This window comes from Octopus bimaculoides, chromosome 2 (assembly GCF_046866305.1).
Source record: "Octopus bimaculoides isolate indiv1 chromosome 2, ASM4686630v1, whole genome shotgun sequence".
Lineage (NCBI taxonomy): Eukaryota > Metazoa > Mollusca > Cephalopoda > Octopoda > Octopodidae > Octopus > Octopus bimaculoides.
Window position 1 is genome coordinate 36,444,838 of NC_142929.1, and position 19,999 is coordinate 36,464,836.

At 35.3% G+C, this 19,999-nt stretch overlaps 1 protein-coding gene across 4 annotated transcripts in view; it reads left to right on the forward strand.

The window, feature by feature from the left end:
- The window catches only part of LOC106884359 (uncharacterized), a 44,377-nt gene that overhangs the window by 9,552 nt on the left and 14,826 nt on the right, over nt 1-19,999 (forward strand). For all 4 annotated transcript variants that reach the window (XM_052976300.2, XM_014935704.3, XM_014935702.3 and 1 more), the window contains exons 3-13: nt 1,531-2,407; nt 6,443-6,501; nt 8,870-8,914; nt 9,047-9,115; nt 12,709-12,796; nt 14,929-15,008; nt 15,276-15,374; nt 16,214-16,295; nt 17,093-17,181; nt 18,059-18,116; nt 19,463-19,554. In XM_052976300.2, coding sequence (XP_052832260.1) covers nt 1,531-2,407; nt 6,443-6,501; nt 8,870-8,914; nt 9,047-9,115; nt 12,709-12,796; nt 14,929-15,008; nt 15,276-15,374; nt 16,214-16,295; nt 17,093-17,181; nt 18,059-18,116; nt 19,463-19,554 — 1,638 coding nt within the window. The remainder of the gene's footprint in view (nt 1-1,530; nt 2,408-6,442; nt 6,502-8,869; nt 8,915-9,046; nt 9,116-12,708; nt 12,797-14,928; nt 15,009-15,275; nt 15,375-16,213; nt 16,296-17,092; nt 17,182-18,058; nt 18,117-19,462; nt 19,555-19,999) is intronic.

Here is a 19,999-nt window from a genome sequence, read left to right on the forward strand (position 1 = left end):
TGTCTCCACTGATTCACTTGCAAAGTGTTGAGTAAAATTATTTCGTTGCAGACCTCCTTTGAGTCTTTTTATTATCACTGTGACACACATAGTCCCCAGTTGGTAACATTGATTTCAAGACCTTCCCAGATGAGAGACTGGTTGTTCTAAGACATTTATCGATTGTAAATTTTGTTTGCAATTTGGAAATTATATTCTATGCATAACGGCCATAACTCCCATGAAAATTCATATATTTTTGATGTTGATGAAATTTTAACCCGAACATAACAGATGAGCACTGTCTGTAGCTGGTCTTCTCTTGGAAGAGCCCTGCTTCTCACATGGACAACTGTATGTTGGCTGCTCAAGAGTGGGCAGCAAATAAAACCTATTTGCATATGCTCCACAAGGGAAAACAAGGAACATTGTTTACAACGAGGTGTTATAATCACAACAGCAAGAAAGTATGTACATGATCACCTTCTTTTACGAAACTTCATTGACTTTCATATATTTATATTGATATACATATATATACGTGTGTTTGGGTGCGTGTGTGTGTGTATACATATCTCTATATATAAAGATGAGAATGTGTGTCTGTCTGTCTGTGTGTCTGTGTGAATCCCTAAAACTCGAGAACTACACAACTCTCTTTTACAAACCCAGTGAAAATACATATATTTCATATGTCAAAGAAATTCAAGCAATACATATAACACCAAAGTTAAAAACATTCCCAACAATTCCACAATCCCCAACCTCCAGAGCTATTGAAGAAACTGTTATCATCAACTGACCAAAATTCCTAACATTTGCAAAACAAAATTAGACAATACGACGCTGTACTACAGATGACATCATTTGGAACCACAAGAGATTTAACTGAGGCAGCATTCATCCAAACTTTCAAGATCCAACCTCAGATTTATCATTGCATTGTCTCTCTACTACCTCTGTCAAATGAATCACCAAAATTGGCCTTTCATTATTTATAATCTGTACCTGTTTGTTTGGTTACGAAATAAAATACACAAAACGTGTTTCTGAATTATGTGTATTTACTTTATATATGGCATGGATTGGAAACTTATTAAGGTAGAAATATGGTATCGTAGCTACTAACAGTTGAGGGTTGCGTAGTCTAGACGGCGTTTTTAGATTTCATTATTCTCTTTAACCCGGGCAAAGCCGGGTATTTCTGCTAGTATTTTATAAAAATACAAGCCTTCTTTTTGTTAGGGAGAGTGTGATAGTCCATTATCTTCTCATGTTACTGGAATGTATTCTATTATTTCTAAAGCTGAAAAGCAAAGTTAACATTGATTATACTTTATCTGCAGACCATAAGATAGTAAAATAGTAAACTAGGAATTAACTTCCTGGTTCCCATATCTGTTCATAACCTTCATTGTTCTTTACCATATAATAATGTAATATAAACAGTGATTTCACTAGTGAAAGTGAACCTTAAAATTTATTCTTATATCATTCACCTGATTGTCTTAGAAAGCAGGATGACTGACATAATTTCTTCATTTCTTATAGGTTGTGGTAGAAGATGATGTTTCACAGAAGAAAGATAAAGAAAGTAAAAAAGATGCAAAGACTTCAAAGAAAAGAAATAAAGAAAGGCAAGCTTCAATGGTGCCTCGTGCCATACGGACTAAAAATCATCAAATTAAAAACTCTGGCTCTACTGTATCAGCCACACCTAAGAAAATTCTTCCAAATGTCACTGTTCTTAATCAGAAAAATTGCTCTTTAGTGGCTGATTATGGTTCTGATTCTGATAATGGTGAAAATAAAGAACAAAAAAAGAAAACCAAAGTGCCACCAGTAAAAGAAAAAGAAGAAAACAAGAGGAAAAGATTAAATTCTTCTGAAAAAAATATAAAGGAAAGTGGGATTTTACCTGTGAATACTGCAAGAGAGAAAGTTCAGGTAAAATGGATTCAAAGTTTCCAAGAAAAGAAGTTACTTCATTTGCCTTTAGAGGCAAAACAAGAAAAACCCCAAAAGAAAAAGAAAAAACGATCTGTAAAATCCAAGTCAGAAGGTTTAACAGAACCAGTAAAACTTTTAGAAGATAGTCCTAATCAGAAAAAAATAGGCAAAAAGAAAACATTTAAGATAAAATCCAAAACTTTAAAGAAATCTCACAAGTTACCTGAAACAGGTGATTCTAATACTACCACCTCACAGATAGATTCTGATTCTACAAAGAAAAAGAAAATTGTAAAAAAGAAAAGGAAAACAGTTTCAGTACCTGTCAATAAAAATAATTCTTGTGTTTTGGATGGAATAGAGGACCATTCTTCATTAGTTGATTCTCAGTTACAAGCAACAAATTCATACCCAGGTGATGTGTCAGAAAGTCTGAAAAAACCTTTACTAATTTCTCATGATGTATTTGGCTTTAAAGGTAAGTATTTGTTTTGTGTAAACTTTTTGAGATGACTATAGTCGATGTTTAATGTGCAAAGAAGATAGACATTAAGGTTTATAAATTGCTAGGCAATTGTAAATATTTTGTTGAGAAATTCTACTTCTAACTTGAAATACCATGGTACTTGTTTATAATTCCATATGATTGCCTTGCTGTATTTAAGAAGATTTGTTCATCATAGCAGAATTGATACCGGTGCTGGGGCCATGTTAAATAGCACTGGTGCTAGTGTCACATAAAAAAACACTCATAATACTCTGTAAAGTGGTTGGTGTTAGGAAGGGCATCCAGCCATAGAAACCATGCCAAAACAAACTATGAAACTTGGTGTGGCTGCCGTCCTTACCAGCTCCTGTCAAACCATCCAACCCATGCCAGCATGGGAAACAGACGTTAAATGATGATAGTGAAGTGGTGTTTGTACATTTCATACAGATCTAACATTTCTGAGTTCAAATTCTTGATGGGTTGATCTTGTCTTTTAGGCTTTGGGTTGGGGAGAAACCAATAAAACACCAGTGACATACAGCAGCTATGAGATTAAAGGATTCAGATTTTTCTACCTATCATTGTATTGTGCTCTTAAGCAAGACATCTAACTATGCCTGCTCTATTTCCTCACTCCTACTTAAATGAAGTATACTCTGTAAAGTGGTTGGTGTTAGGAAGGGCATCCAGCCATAGAAACCATGCCAAAACAAACTATGAAACCGGGTGTGGCTGCCGCCCTTACCAGCTTCTGTCAAACCATCCAACATCAGTCCCACTGCATAGCACTTTGGGCTTCCAGCTGTAGAAAATCTACCTCAACAATTTGTCTGATCTATGCAAGCATGGAAAAGTGGATGATAAATGATGTCTTCTTGGATTATTTTATTGTTTGATCCAATAATTAATGCTATTCCTGGTGCCACCACTTCTTGGTTGTAGAAAGACAACTATTATGCTCAATGATGATCTGTTTTATTGGCTCCTTTATTGAATCTGGAACATTAATCCTTAATTCATCTAGTAGTACATCAATTTACAGTTTAAAAAATTTTTATTTCCAAAGGGAAAAACCATCATAATAGTAGACATACTTATAAACACAAGAAAGAAGTATTGCTATATTCAGTATCAATTATAGGATAGTAATAGACACTAGGGGAGGTGCATGGCTTAGTTGTTAGGGTGTTGAACTAATGATTGTGAGATTGTGGTTTCAATTCCTGGACTACACAATGCGTTGTGTTTTTGAGCAAAACACTTCATTTCACATTGCTCCAGTCCACTCAACTGGTAAAAATGAATTATATTTGATAGACTGGTGACCCACCCACAGAGGAATATATACACCAGAAAAATTGGGAAACTGGCTCTGTGTTCCTTACAGAATAATGTGGACAAACCATTAGACACCAGATGTTCAAAACTATAAAACTTGTCTGCTCTCTCCCACTCTAACCCTTTTCTATCAATTATTAATTTAATTTCTAAGATATGGTAATGTAGAAATAAGATGGTGATTAATGGTTATGAAATTCTCTTATAATAAAAGAGTTGCTGTGAAAAAACACACTATAAATGTAGATTAAAAAGGAATTTAGTACAATCTGCATAATAAAACAATGATACTAATTCTCACATTTCTTCTCATGTGTATATTTTGTATATGAGCACATTTCTGTTTAATAAAAAAACAAAGCAAAAACATAATTTTCAGGTGAATTCTAGTACTTAGGGTTAATATAAATCATTGTTAGATATTTGTTTAAGAAGTTAATTCTTTTATAGCATAATATATCATCATCTAGCTGCATGAAAAAGTGCTACACCCTAACAGTTGAGGGAACCCGTGGAAGAGGTAGGCCCAGGAAGACCTGGGCTGAGGTGGTGAGGCAAGACCTTCGTACATTGGGCCTCACCGAGGCGATGACTACTGACCGAGACCTTTGGAAATGTGCTGTGCGTGAGAAGACCCGGCAAGCCAAGTAAGATCGTTGCCAGTGCCCCTGGACTGGCTCTTGTGCGGGTGGCACATGAGATGCACCATTTTGAGCGTGGCCGTTGCCAGTACCGCCTGACTGGCTCCCGTAGGATTTTCGAGTGAGATCGTTGCCAGTGCCCCTGGACTGGCCTGTGCGGGTGGCACATAAAAGACACTATTTCGAGCGTGGCCGTTTTCGTGCGGGTGACACGTAAAAGCACCCACTACACTCTCTGAGTGGTTGGCGTTAGGAAGGGCATCCAGCTGTAGAAACTCTGCCAAATTAGATTGGAGCCTGGTGTTGCCATCCGGTTTCACCAGTCCTCAGTCGAATCGTCCAACCCATGCTAGCATGGAAAGCGGACGTTAAACAATGATGATGATGATGATGATGATTATTGTTTAATATCCACTTTTCCATGCTGGCATGGGTTGGACAGAATTTGTTGAGGCAGGTATTCAACTACCGAATGCCCTTTCATCAGTCCTCTCCTGTTTCCAAGTAAGGTAATATTCCCCATGACCAGACATGTTTACATGGAAGATTGGAAATGCAGGACACTGCTTGCATGGCAGTGATATTTGTTTACAACAATCACATGAAGTCAAGGCAAGGAGCTAGTAACCCACACACTCACACACATATATATATACATGATTGGCTTCTTTCAGTTTCCATCTACGAAACCCACTCCCAAAGCTTTAGTTAGTCTAGGGCTGTAGTAGAAAACATGCCAAAGGTGCCATGCGGTGGGATTCAACCCAAGACTTTGTGGTTGGAAAACAAACTTCAGTACTTCTTTGGAATTCCACCCACCCTATAACTTTTGAGTCAGTAATTTTTTTTAAAAGCTTTTTTCTTATGTTTTCAATATCGGAGATTACAATTTAGCAAAAAAAAAAGAATTTTTTTTTATTTCAGTTATCCCCCCTCCATAATTTATTTGCTAAGACATGCTGTCACACACAAAATGGCAACTTCCAAATCCTGTTTCCTGATTGAGTGAAAATTATCAAACTTTAAACCTCTATAACTTTTTGACAACATTTTTCTGGAAAAAGTGAAGCAACTGCATGTATGTCACGGAGGAAATTCTTCCAATAACAAATAGTCTCACTATTCCATCCTAGCTTCCATTGACATTTTCTTTCAGATGCTTCTTTATATGCCCAGAAGTAAATGAATATTAAAATTTCTCTTAAGTCCAGATTACTATTGGCAAAAAATTTGTCACATCTCAAACCTTTCTCCTTTTTACACGGCCTTCCACATCGCCATCTCAATCTTTCTTTTGTTTTACCACCCTTTGTCAATTCCATATTTCGGTTACATGTGCAACAAACTCTCACATGATGTAACAATATCTTGACAAAACATAATTGTCAATTCAATTGTTGCTGTTTAGTCAAGCAATTGGCAGATATTATAGCTGCTGATATCAATAAAGTTCATAATTAAATAATGAAGTTAAATTGTGGTTATATACTGTTTTAATCAACTTCACTGTATGTTCGACACTAACTTCTAATGGTTCTATAATGGATCTAGTTGGTTTGGCTACCAGCATTTCAATTAAAGTTTATGGAAAATTTTAAAATTTGGTACAATAAAGTACATTTCCAAGCTAAATTGCTGGAGTTGTTTCACTTTTTCCAGAAAAATGTTTTTAAAAAATTACACAGACATAAAGTTTGATCACTTTCACCCAATCAAGAAACAGGATTTGGAAGCTGTCATTTTATGCATGACAGCATGTCTTGTCAACTGTAAACAAAGTAAATAAATTGGGTGGGGGGATAATTGAAATAAATTTTTTTTTTGTTGCTAAATTGTAATCTCTGATATTGAAAACATGAATCTGAAAAATGTTTTTAAAAAAAATTACTGGTTCAAAAGTTATTGGGTTGAGGGGAATTCTGAAAAAGTACCCAAACTTCTTACCACAGCTATGCCTGCACCTATAGAAATATTCACTTGATTTTCTTTTTTTGATGTAACCATAATTATAATTGAATTCATTGATTGTTATTTATTGTTTCAGATTTAACACAACCTATGGAAGTAGATACTTGCCAAGAAGATGAAGCAATGGTTGTAGATGTCAGTTTTCATTTATGAATTTTTACTTTTTACATTGCAAACTATTTTAGTTAATTGTCTAATTATGCCAAGGAGGATCATTTCCCAGACTTTTACATCATTTTCATTATTGTAAAACTCTCTTCTCAATACTGCTGTCTCTACAACAACATCTTAGTTTAAGTTACCTCTGGAATTTTACACATCACCATCATCATAACATCCACTTACATGGGTTGGGCAGAATTCATTGTAGTAGATATTCTATGGTCAGACACCCTTCCTGTCACCAACTTTCCCCTTTTTCCACACAAGGTAATAATCACGTAACCTGCCATAGTTACATGATCAGTTGGAAACAAACAACACTGTTAAATGAGCCTTTTGTTTACAAAGATTGGAAAACATGTCAGGACGTGTTGATAAGCCTTTACATGTTTTCTCTGATTGACTGAAAGCAACGGACACCGCTTGCATTGTTATTTGTTGTTAGCAAACACACGTAAAGATATGGGGAAATACAAACTCGCTCAAACAGATGCTCGAGTGTGTGCACACACGTGCACGCAGACACATACACACACACACACAATGTATCTTCTTCACCATCTTCTCTTTCCTCTCTTCTTTTTCAACAGGGGTAACTATATATCCCCTCTACAGCAAAACACCTATTTCTATCCCTCTATCATACTCTAACCTGTCATCACTTGGCAGAAAGCCACACCCCTTAGTGCTGTTCACTCCTCAGTTGAGGATGTCCTGTCTTGTGTATCACTTAGTAACCTTACTAGTACTGGTGTTACATAAAAAGCACCCAGTACACTCTGTAAAGTGGTTGGCATCAGGAAGGGCATCCAGCTGTAGAAACTAGGCCAAAAGCTGACAGTAGATCTTAGTGTGGCCCTCCGGTTCACCAGCTCCTGTCAAACTGTCCAACCCATGTCGGCATGGAAGAATGGAAGGCAAATGTTAAATGATGTTTGTGTATATATGTATGTATGTGTGTGTGTATATATATTTATATATATGTGTATATATGTATGTGTATATATATATATATATATATATATATATATATATATATATATATAGCATGCAGCTTAGTGGTTATGGTATTTGGCTAATGGTTGTAAGTTTGATATTCCAGTCCACTCAGCTGACAAAAATGAGTTGTACCTGTATTTCAAAGGGCTAACCTTGTCACATTGTATCACGCTGAATATCCCTCAAAACTACATTAATGCATGTCTATGGAGTTCTCAGCTACTTGCACATTATTTCCATGAGCAGGTTGGTCCATACATTGGATCAACTGGAACACTCATCGGAACTGATGGATTGCCAATTATATATGTGTGTGTGTGTGTGTGTGTTTGTACTGGTGCCATGTTAAAAGCTACCAGTCCACTGTGTAAAGTGGTTGGCATTAGGAAGGGCCATCTAACTGTACTAACAATGTCAAAGCAGGCAGTGGAGCTGGGTGCAGTCCTCTAGTTTACCAGCTCCTGTCAAGCAATCTAACCCATGCCAGCATGGAAGGCAGACGTTAAATGATGATGGTGATATGTGTGTGTGTGTGTGTGTGTGTATATATATGTCCTGCCTTGGTTTTTGTTGTCCTTTTCCTCTAATATATAATATATTAGAGGAAAAGGACAAGCAGAAGACTGTGCCTAGCTCTGCTTTGGCATGATTAATACAGCTTGATGCCCTTTTTAATGTCATTCACTTTACTGAGTGTACTGGGTGTTTTTTATGTGGCACTAGCAGCAGTGAGATCACCAAGTAACATACAAAACAAGACCCCCTGAACTGAGCAGGGAGTAGTATTGAGGGAGGTGACTTTGTGGCAGATAATGAACAGAGGGAGAGAAATAGATGTCTTGCAGTAAAGGAGATACATAGCTACCTCAGTTGAAGAAAGACAGTGGTGGGGGAAGAAGATTTTACAACCTGATGCTCTTCCTGTTGTTAACAAGTCTCTGTTTTTCGAGTATGTCTTATTTCATGCAGCTTTGATGGTATGAAGCAAGTGGATGATTTATTGACAAGGAAACTGATATCAACAACACTGTCTATGAATTATAACTTCTGAAGACATGGATGATATGTAAACACACAAACACACACACAGAGAGTCTTCTTTCAATATTTGTTTACGAAGTTCACTCATAAAGCTTTGGTCAGCTCAAGATTATAGTAGAAGACATGTGCTCAAAGTGCCATGTAGTGGGAATCGAACTTCTTAATTGTGCAGTTTTTATTACAATTTGTTTTGGTCGATTATACAGAATATAAAAAAATTATGATTTAAATTTGTGCATGGACTTTTTACATTATTTTTTTCAGATTTAATCATTTATTATTGTCATTTCCCCTATTTCAGATTGAAGAAGTCCGTAAAATTTTGATTTGTCAGCCTTCAAATGAAGTAAGTATATTTTGAAAAATGTCTTAGCAATAAAATCAATTTCTTTTATATTGCATTTACTTAGCAAATTCGTCGGTATTCAAAATTGTCTTTTTGTATTTCATTTTCCTTTCTCTTAACATTTTCCAACAGGTAATGGGAGATTTGACAGGGAGCATTTCTGAAGATTATGCAGCAGTCACCAATTCATCCCCTAAACAGGTTTATAATTTTTTTTTTATATTATTCTTCACTGATGACCTCTAGAATGGTTATTAGTTTTCAATGAGCTTAGTTCAAAACCATTTGAAACAATTAATTGTAACTGTTTGATTTCAGTTATGTTGCTAGTCACTATACCAATGTCTATTTTCCCTCCAAATTAAAATGTTTTGAATCTCTCAAATCATACCAGTTTTGCTATTCAACTAAATATGCAGTTCAATCATAATTGTTCTACACAAAAGCAAATACCTTTATAGAAAGAAAATACAATGCAAATGTTCAGATATGATCACATGTTCATTCCATCTTGATTTTATATATTACTTGTATTAATCGTTGTTGTCGTCGTCATCATCGTTTAATGTCCGCTTTCCATGCTGGCATGGGTTGGACAATTTGACATGGAGCTGGCTAGCAGGGAGCTGTCCAGACTCCAGCTGTCTGTTGGGGCATGGTTTCTACAGCCAGATGTTCTTCCTAATGTCAACCACTTAACAGAGTGTTCTGAGTGCTTTTTACTTGCAACCAGCACCTGTGCATTTATACAGCACTGACACAGGTGCATTAACGCAGTACTGGCATGGGTGCTTCTTAAGTGGCACCAGCACCTGAAGGGACAAGCCTGTATGTGTGGAAGACATTGATTTTACTTAGCTTGATGCATCTAATCAAGTATAGCAAATTGCCACATCCCCCAGTCCCTTGTCATTTCTTTAATGAGGCCCAGTGTCCAAAGGTCCTTTCTCACCACTTTGTCTCATGTCTTCATGGGTCTACCCCTTCCACAGTTATCCTCCACAATTAGAGCTCAGCACTTCTTTATGCAGCTCTCCTCATCCATACACATCACACATCACATGACCAAACCAGCACCGTCTTCTCTCTTGCACATAACATCTGATGCCTCTTATACTCAGTTTTCCTCTTAAACTCTGTTGTGCATGCTAACTTCATTTCTTTCAGACCTTTGCAAGTTCTCTGTAGTCAAAGCCCATGTTTCGCTGCCATGTAACATAGCTGTATGTACACAGGCATCATACAATCTGCCTGTCACTCTGAGGGAGAGGCTCTTGGTTACCAACAAAGGTAGAGGCTCTCTGAACTTTGCCCAGCCCATTCTTATCCCAGCAACTACACTTTCAAGACTTTCTCCACTACTGCTAACTTGTGGTTTGTCTGTTTTCCAGCTTACTAGGGCTTCAGTTTTTGCTAAATTAACTCTAAGGCTCTTTGATTCCAGGCCTTGTTTCCACATCTGAAATTTCTTCTCTAGGTCAATTAGTGATTCAGCTATAAGAACAAGGTCATCAGCATAGAAGAGCTCCCAGGAACAGCTGGTCTTGAATTCCTCTGTTAAGGCCTGGAAGACTAAGATACACAGGAAGGGTCTGGAAACTGAGCCTTAGTGAACTCCTACTTGTACGTTGAATTCACTGCTATACTTACCAGCCTTCACCTTACTGGCAGCATCCCTGTACATGGTTTGTACTGCTCTCACTAACCACTCATTTATCCCTAGCTCCTGCATTGACCACCAGATAAGGGAGTGAGGGACCTTGTCAAAGGCTTTCTCCATGTCAACAAAAGCCAGGTACAGAAGTTTATTTTTGGTTAAATACTTCTACAGTTGCTTGACCAAAAATATAGCATCAGTTGTGCTCCTTCCTGGTACAATTCCAAACTGCATCTCATCTACACTAACTCTCTTCCTAATTAATTGAGCTATTATAGGGCAGGATTCGTGACAGACGAATTGTAGACAAGAACTTCACTGCGGACTAGCTAGGAAGTTGGTCAGCAGCGAAAGGGACTTCCAGTAGGTGAAGAAAAACAAAAGAATGTCAACAGTGAGTGTTAAACGAATCTGAATGAACTAAACAGAAATTACTGGTGACTTAAGCCCTGATGTACGTAAAGTAATAAACTTTTGATAGATGTACTCTCATCGCCACTAGTTTGTTTGCATATAGCTTAACAAAGCTATAATTGGTGAGCTGGATGATAGAACAACAGCTCTCACTATTGAAACAAACATGGCTAGCAACAAAACAACACTGAGGCTACCACAGTTCTGGCCTAAGAGGGCTGAACTGTGGTTCGTGCAGGTGGAAGCCCAATTCGATATAAACAAGGTAATAGCTGACCAAACAAAGTACTTGCACATTGTAGCGGTATTAGATGAAGATACAGCAACGAGGGTGCTGGACATTTTAACCCAACCCCCACCAACACAAAAATATTCCATATTGAAAAATAGGCTAGTGGATACATTCCAATGCAGTCAAAGAGAAGCGGCAGCCAAGATACTGGATGAGGAATTAGGTGATTCTAAGCCTTCAAAACTGATGGGCAGGATGTTGGCATTAGTCCCCCCTGGTGAGTTACCTTCCTTTATGTTTAGGGAAAAATTTCTTCGCAAGGTGCCACCCCAGATCCAGGCCCTCATAACTCAGACCGAAATCAAAGACCTGTGGCAATTAGCAAAAGCAGCTGACAAAATTTTTTATCCAGTGGTATAATGGTCAACGCTATGCTGCATGGCAGTGAAACATGGGCTATAACAGCCGAGGACATGCGTAGGCTTGAGAGAAATTAAAATGCCTTCCCATTTCCAATGACAGTCAACAGTTCTGGTGATGAGCTATGTAGGGCAAGATTCGTGGCAGACGAACTGTAGACAGGAACTTTACTGCGGGCTAGCTAGGAAGTTGGTCAGCAGCGAAAGGGACTTCCAGTAGGAGAAGAAAAACAAAAGAAAGTCAACAAATCTGAATGAACTAAACAGAAATAACTGGCGACTGAAGCCCTGATGTACGTAAAGTAATAAACCTTTGATGGATGTACTTGCGTCTCCACTAGTTTGTTTGCGTATAGCTTAACAAAGCTATGCTATGATCCTTTCTGTGACTTTCATCGCCTGGTCCAACAATTTGATGTTTCTGGAATTATTTCTGTCTAAGGCATAGTCACCTTTGCCTTTGTAGCAGTTGACTATAATGCTGCTACACCAATCTTTGGGTATGACTCCCTTATGGACAACCTGATTAACTATACAGGTGATGAGGCCATATCCTACTCTGCCAGTCAGGGTATGGAGTAGGATATGGCCTAGTCACCCATATAGTTAATCAGGTTGTCCATGAGGGAATCATACCCAACAATTGCATTTAATATTTGATTTCTATGGTGGCATGGGTTGGACTGTTCATCACAGTCCAAGTCAGTGTTTATTCAGAGTTACTACCCACTTAGACAATCATATCTTATTTATTAACCTTTCCACTGAGGTCAGATTTACCTATCATCCTTCTGGGGTCAATAAAATGTTGCACTGGAATTTATTTAATTGGCTTACCTCTCTTCACAAAATTTCAGGCCTTGTGCCTATATTAAAAAGTAGTGTTAGAAAATTATTTTTATTAACCCTTTTAAAAAAAATGAGAAGGTTAAGAGGAAAGATAGATGATGTATTTGTTATAATCTTTATTATAACAAACACGTTTGTTATAATCTTAATAGTATTTCATAAGTATATATTGGTTCTTAGTGAGCTAGAAGTTGATTTACTTAAATGATTTTCTTTTATTTAGATGGCTTACATAATACTTGATACCAATATTTTACTCTTAAAGTCTGGTTTAGCTGTGATAGAAAAAATCCGGGATGGTTTTTATTCAGGTAAAGCCATTTTCTTTTCTTTAATATAATGCAATATGATAATTTTTATATTATATTTATGTACTTTGAAATAATGTTCAGAGATATTGATGAATAAAATGAAGCAAAATTTTTTTACACTTCTTGAATCTCTTGCATTTGTTGAACATCTTACACTTAAAGCAGAATTAAAACTTTGAAAATATTACAATACTTTTAATAGCACTTTGCTACTGAAATTGTGTTTTTTTTTTAACCCTTTAGCATTCAGATTTCTTTGTCAAATGTATTGCTTATTTATTCACATTTTTAAAATTAATCACACATTATCTTGTAACTTCAAGATTTCAATGGTGTGTTTGTATATTTTTAGAATTACATTGTAGGGTAGGTTTGAGAGGTTGGATCTGGTCAGTTTTAACTTAAAACAGGTAGAATATTCGGGCCAAATATAGCTGGATTAAATGCTAAAGGGTTGAAGCAGAAAAAGAGGGACAAAGTCCATCTATCCTAACACAATTGAGGGCTGCTGTACTAGAGATGAAAGATTAAGTTCAGTATTTATTAACTTTAGGATCTGGAAGGTGAGACATAGTAGGAATGATAAGAGAGGTGACTAGTTATGTTGAGAGAGGGAGGGTATGTAGTAAAGTAGTTCAAAGGAGCATATGTCATTGTCACAGCAGAATAGGAGGCAGAGAGAAGTAAGAGTGCCAGTCAGATGGATGTCCATTACAAGGTAGTGAAGGATAATTGTTTGCTTGGCAACAGTGTCATCCCATAATACTTCAATATATCTAAATAGTACACGAATGGTCTTTCTTGAGTTTGTGGAGGGTCATCAAGCAATCAGAGCTAAAGTATTTTCTGAGTGTGAAAAGGAAGTTTAGTCATTGGGGATGCAAATTTAGCAATTTTATATATGTGAGGTTTCCATAAAATCTCATCAGAAATTGTAAGATTCAGATTGTCAGGTTGCTATGTTTGTGTTGCATGATTACATTCAGTGCCTAAATCTCTTGTGTATTATCATCATCATTATGATCATTGTCACCACTTGGGATGTAGGATTTATGATAACTATAATTGGTTGAATACTTTTTTTTAGCTAAATTAGTCAAAGGAGGAAAAGTAGTGTCCATGACCTTTGCAGGTCTTCTCACACACTGGAAAGTTTGACAGAATTGATGTGCAGTTTGAACATCTATGTTGATGTCTGAAAAAAAAAAAAGATAGCAGGGAGAGCTCTAGGAAAAAATAATTTGACCAAATGTTTAGTATGGAATCTGGAGGTGAGATACTAGAGGGATGATAAGATGAGAAATGCTTATGTCAAATAGGCCATGCAGTAAGCCAGTTCAGCAAGCTAGTCATTACTGTAGGTCAAAGAGGCAGAGAATACGAAAACAGTGCATCTATGAACCAATGTGTTGCTAACTGAACTTTTACTAGTCTGTGGAATATTTGTTACAACAACAGCAGTGCCATCACAGATGTGTGAGCAATACACCAGTACAAGTCTTGGCAACATATAAATCATCTTGATAAATATGGCAAAGATCAGAAGTATTTAGCACTTTGAGTACCATGGAAAACAGCTTCCAGATTTTCTTCAAATACAGGAAACAACAAAGACAGTTTAGCAGTATTATTATTGCAAAAATAATGATTTGTGGATATGGTGTTGGGTTACAGGATTGGAGACCTTTGTCAAAATTTTGCTTGTTTATCTTTAATTACTGAGCAGTTATTTCTTTATACACTGTAAGGACACCATGAATGATGTTTAAGTTACTAAGCTGCTTATTAGTTACTTAGTTTAGTACTATTAGTTTAACACTGATCGCCGACCCCTTCCATCTATGGGTCATTGTCATTATTATGTATCATCATCCAGCTGTATGCTGTACTAAAAATCTACCAAACTAACATTTAGGAAGCAATCCTTAAATTCTAGATACCAAATCAATCAGGCTTCACACTATTTTGGGGGACATATTATATAATCTATTCTACATGTTAAAGTTCAGGTTTTATGCATATAGAAAATAATCTCTCCAATACTGTGTTTCTATATAGTTTGTACTTATAAAGTTTTTTCGAGCATATTAAAAAAAATATTTAGCTAATTCTCTTTTGCTGATTTTTCTCAGATATTGAAAGATCACCATTTATTGTGGTACCTTGGGTTGTCATGCAAGAATTAGATGCTCTTAAATCCAAAACTCAAATGGTGAGTTTCCTTAGTTGAATATTCAATTAAATTATTGAGTGTGTATAGAAGACAACTTTCTTACTACTGAGTATATGGACATTTGAGCCACAGAACTTTTGTAAATTCTAATTTCTATCTCTGAATGGATGTTCCTCATTTTGGAGAGAACTTATATTCCAACTTAATTTTCTTGTACATATTTATTAAAAATGATACGTATATAAATATTTATTATCAGTGTTATTGTTGTTGTGGTTTCTTTATTTGTCTTTGTTTAATTTGCAGAACTCATCCACTGCGAAACATGCTCAGAGAGCCATATCATTTCTTTTCAGTTGCTTCAACAACAAGCATCCTCGAATTATTGGACAGTCTTCAAGAGAGGTATGTTACTAAGTAAAATTTAACCAGATTAAGGTCTTTACATATTTAAAATTCTTTTTATTCTTCTCAGCAGTATTCTTGAAAGAGCAAAAAAAATTGTATTATCAATTCTTTTGAAGTAACACTAATCTGTATTTTCCGTTTAGAATTCTGATAACATTCTTACATGAGTGCTTTCTTGATTTCCTTTTTCTGTTTCTACTTTGTTATTAATTCTGATGGATACATTTAATTAGTAATTTCTATTTCTGCTATGAATAAGTTGTTATTGGATTCTGCTATGAATAAATTGTTATTGGATATAGAAATAACCAACACATCAATCACTTGGTGATTTCTTGCAAAATCAGTACTAGAGAATATTTAGAATATTTTGTCAACTAAACTGATTAAAATTCTAAGTCAACTATTATATGATCTTCATTCAAAGTTTTCATGTATTAAAAGATTTATTAATTACACACTCTAGGGTGAACTAGCTTTAAATTTGAGATTTGAATTTTGTCAGACCCTATAACTCTATTAACTTTCTCATTATGATCATCTTATCTTAATCGAATGTATGGTCATGAATTTTATGGTGGATTGGATAGTCCTAGTATTTCAGGTTGATAAATGCAGGTTTTTCATGTCAAATAATTAGAATCTGTCTCTGATAGAAGTAATTTCTCATTCCTTTTACAGTTAAAAAAAAAAAAAAACATCCTACTCATTAAATTTGAATAATGTATTTAAAATACTTTAAAAAATGGCATTTTGGAGGAAGGAAAATATTTAATTCTGGAAATTTTAAAATTTCATTTTTATTCAACTGGTCATTTAGTATAATTTTGTTACAGGCCATGGAACAGGATCCTATATTTATTGTTGAAAACAACGATGACAAAATACTTCAGTGTTGTATGCAGTTCCAGAAAAAATGTAAGATTTAAACATATATTTATGATTGCTTGCTTCCTTATTGTAATGGAGCTAAATGTGTATATTTATTTATACATACATACATGCATGGATGCATGCCTAATAATAATAATTTTTAAATGAGATACAAGACTAGAAATTTTTGGGGAGGAGAACAGTTGATTATAAACAAGCCCAATACTATCAGCCCCAAAAGGACGAAAGGCAATGTTGATCTCAGTGAGATTTGAACTCAGAATATAGATAATGCAGGCTATGCTGTTTGAACTCTGACAGTTTTGCCAATCCAAATAATGATTTCTTACATATGCATAATGCTACAAGTTTTGGAGGAGGGAACAGTTGATTATTTCAATCTTCAGTATATGACTGGCATTATATTTTATCAACCTTAGATTAAATGGCAGACTTCACATTAGTGGGATTTCAACTCAGAATCTAAAGGGGCATGACTAAACACTCCAAAGCATTTTGTCTGATGTGCTACCAATTTTGAAAATCCATTATTTATTACTATTTATAATGAAAACAATTTTCATTTCAAAGCCTAGGGGACACATCTTTAGAGATGGGAAATGAGATAGTGAGTGAAATCTCAAAGAAATTATTAATACTTGGGAATTTGAAGCAGTTTAATTGGTACTACTATTGCTTCAGTTCTAAATTTCTGCTGATTAATTTAATCACACATATTGGTAAAATTAACATAACCTCTGAAAATACATGGCAATTTCAACCATTGATTCAGTGAGATTTATATTAGCTGTTCATCTGAAATGTCTTCGTTTTCTTCATAGACCCACACTGTTCAGTTGTGTTGTTCAGCAATGATAAAAACCTTTGCAATAAATCCATGATCAACAATATAACAGCTTATACACAACAGGTACGTACATTGACTTGTTATAGTTCTTATTTATTAAGCCTTTTGATATTTTTCCACTATAGCAACTTTAATATTAAGCAATTTTTTATTTCTCAATGTTAAATAATGGACTACTGTTTTACTGTTCATGAAGTACTGTTTTACTGACTTAAACTTAATCAATGCAGGTATTTTGATATCTGTAGGAAGGAAAATTAATTTTATTTACTTCAGTTTATCTGACTGAAGAATCGCAGTTTAGCTATTTATCTTTTAGTTCAATACCATGAAATTATTAAGCCCAGGCTTTATGTACTGTTGCTGTTTTTGAAAAATAACATTTTCACTTTTAAGATATTTCATAAATGAGAATCTTTTAAATTTACTTTAATAATAAAAATTTACCTATTATTAAAGGCTTGTGACTAGGCATAAACTGTTAATGCAGTTTGAAGTTTTAAAACATTTTACTTAATCTTAGGTGATAGTCTTAATTGTGGGTGATTAAAAATTGATTTTAGGAAGTTAGTGATAGTCTGCTCTGGCAAAAATCATTTAGTAAAGTTTGCAAATTTGGATAAGTATGTATGCCATAGGGAGACAAGGATACTGATGTTTCATGTAAAATTCCACAGAGAATTTTAATAACTTGGATGGTAAACTTAATTTATGACTTGATTTAATATTTTCACCTGACATGTGAATAAAGGTTCAAAGAGAGTACATTCCTTATAAATACTAAACTTTGAAAATATCAAAGATATTAGTTCATGTAGTAGTATCTAATCCTTTCAACTAATGTAGTTCTGTAAATAATCTTACATATTGAAAATTATTGTTTTTTATTATTGTTCTGCATTCTTTGGAATTGATTATATGATCTTTTCTCTGTTGATAGTCAATAGAGTATGGTCTTAAAGAGCTGCTTGGAAAATCAGAAATTACCTTTGACTTCAGTGAGTAGCCACATTTTATATAGATCTAATTTTATGCTGTTGCTATTTCTTTTACAGTGGGGAGGCACAATGGTCCAGTGGTTAGGGCAGCGGACTCGCGGTCATAGGATCGCGGTTTCGATTCCCAGACCGGGCGTTGTGAGTGTTTATTGAGCGAAAACACCTAAAGCTCCACGAGGTTCTGGCAGGGGATGGTGGCGAACCCTGCTGTACTCTTCCACCACAACTTTTTCTCACTCTTACTTCCTGTTTCTGTTGTGCCTGTAATTCAAAGGGTCAGCCTTGTCACACTGTGTCACGCTGAATATCCCCGAGAACTACATTAAGGGTACATGTGTCTGTGGAGGGCTCAGCCACTTGCACGTTAATTTCACGAGCCGGCTGTTCCGTTGATCGGATCAACTGGAACCCTCAACGTCGTAAGTGATGGAGTGCCAACAACAACAATTTCTTTTACTGTTGTTACTTTTGTTTAGTCCCAGTTCGGCCATGCTGCTGTTGCTATTGCAAATAGTTGCAGAGGAGGCAAAATAGAATAGTCAGAAAAAACTCTGAGTGGATGCATGACAAACTAAAAGTTACTCAAATTTTTTAGGAATAACTCGTAACTCAGGTACTCCATATCTCCATAAATATCATGCTTCAGTATGGTATGAGATGCCATTGTATACTGCTATACAATGGTTGACTATGTGAAACATATGGTGGAAGTCAGACATGTTGCACTTGTTTTAGCAAACTTAAAAATTTTTTATTTTTTATTTTAGGTCATTTTGAATTTTAAATAATTCAATGGATGTAGTTTGCAATCCAGCACAAAATTTGGCTGTAAAGTGGTAATTGAATTTGCAGTTATGGTTGATGTTATACATTAGAGATTTTAGTCACTGCATTCCACTGGAGTCAGTGAAACTATGTAACAGTAATACACTGATGGCAGATTGTTGAGTTTGTGTTGCTGTTTTCAATGTTTTCAATCAGGAACTGGCATGATTTGGTTTGGCAATCAATGAAGGTGATAGGTCTTAATTTTTGTCTAATAGCTCTTGTATTTACCAACATATTGTGAACAAGCTTCAAATTGGTCTAGAGACTGAATGTTGAATGTTGATTCAATTAAAATAGTATAAAATAGAGTAAGAGCATTCAGCATTTTCCCTATTACACACAAAACAAAATCTTCAGCAGCATATCAACTGTTGATTTTCTAGCAGCACAGTTGATGTCTTACCCACTTAGTCTTTATCACAGTTCAATTCTTAATTAAAGGATTTGTGTGGATTGTTTTCTTCCTCCAATTCTAAGGTAAACAATGTTTTAAATTTATCTTTCCCTCTGTAATTTAGATCATTCTGAGAATCTATCAGTTAATGATGGACCACATTCTGAAAAATTATCTGATGCTACTACTGAAAATGGAAATCGAGAAAATATAATTGTGAGTGAAAAATATTTTTATTCATTTTCTTATGTTGCTTATTATTTTTATTGGATAACATTACTTCATCCATTATTAGCATCACCTGTTTGTTCTTATTTTTCCACAATACTGTAAATTGGATGAGTCTGCAAAGAGCATGCATCTTCCCATGCATTGCCTTGCTCTGTCATCTATTTAATGTTCTTACTTATGTCTGACCTTAAGTTTTTTTTTTCCTAAGGAGTCTTTTATTATGTTATAGTTGACTGACAACACTTTTAGATAAGAATTTTCTATTAACCCTTTTGATACCAACCTGTCTGAATCTGCCTCTGGCTCTGTAGTACAAATTTCTTGAAGTAAAATCCTCCACCAAACCTTTGTCACAGTTTATGTTCCTAACACTAGCTTAATGATGACTAAGTTATTTTACTAAATTCTTTGTTATATTTAAAATTGATTG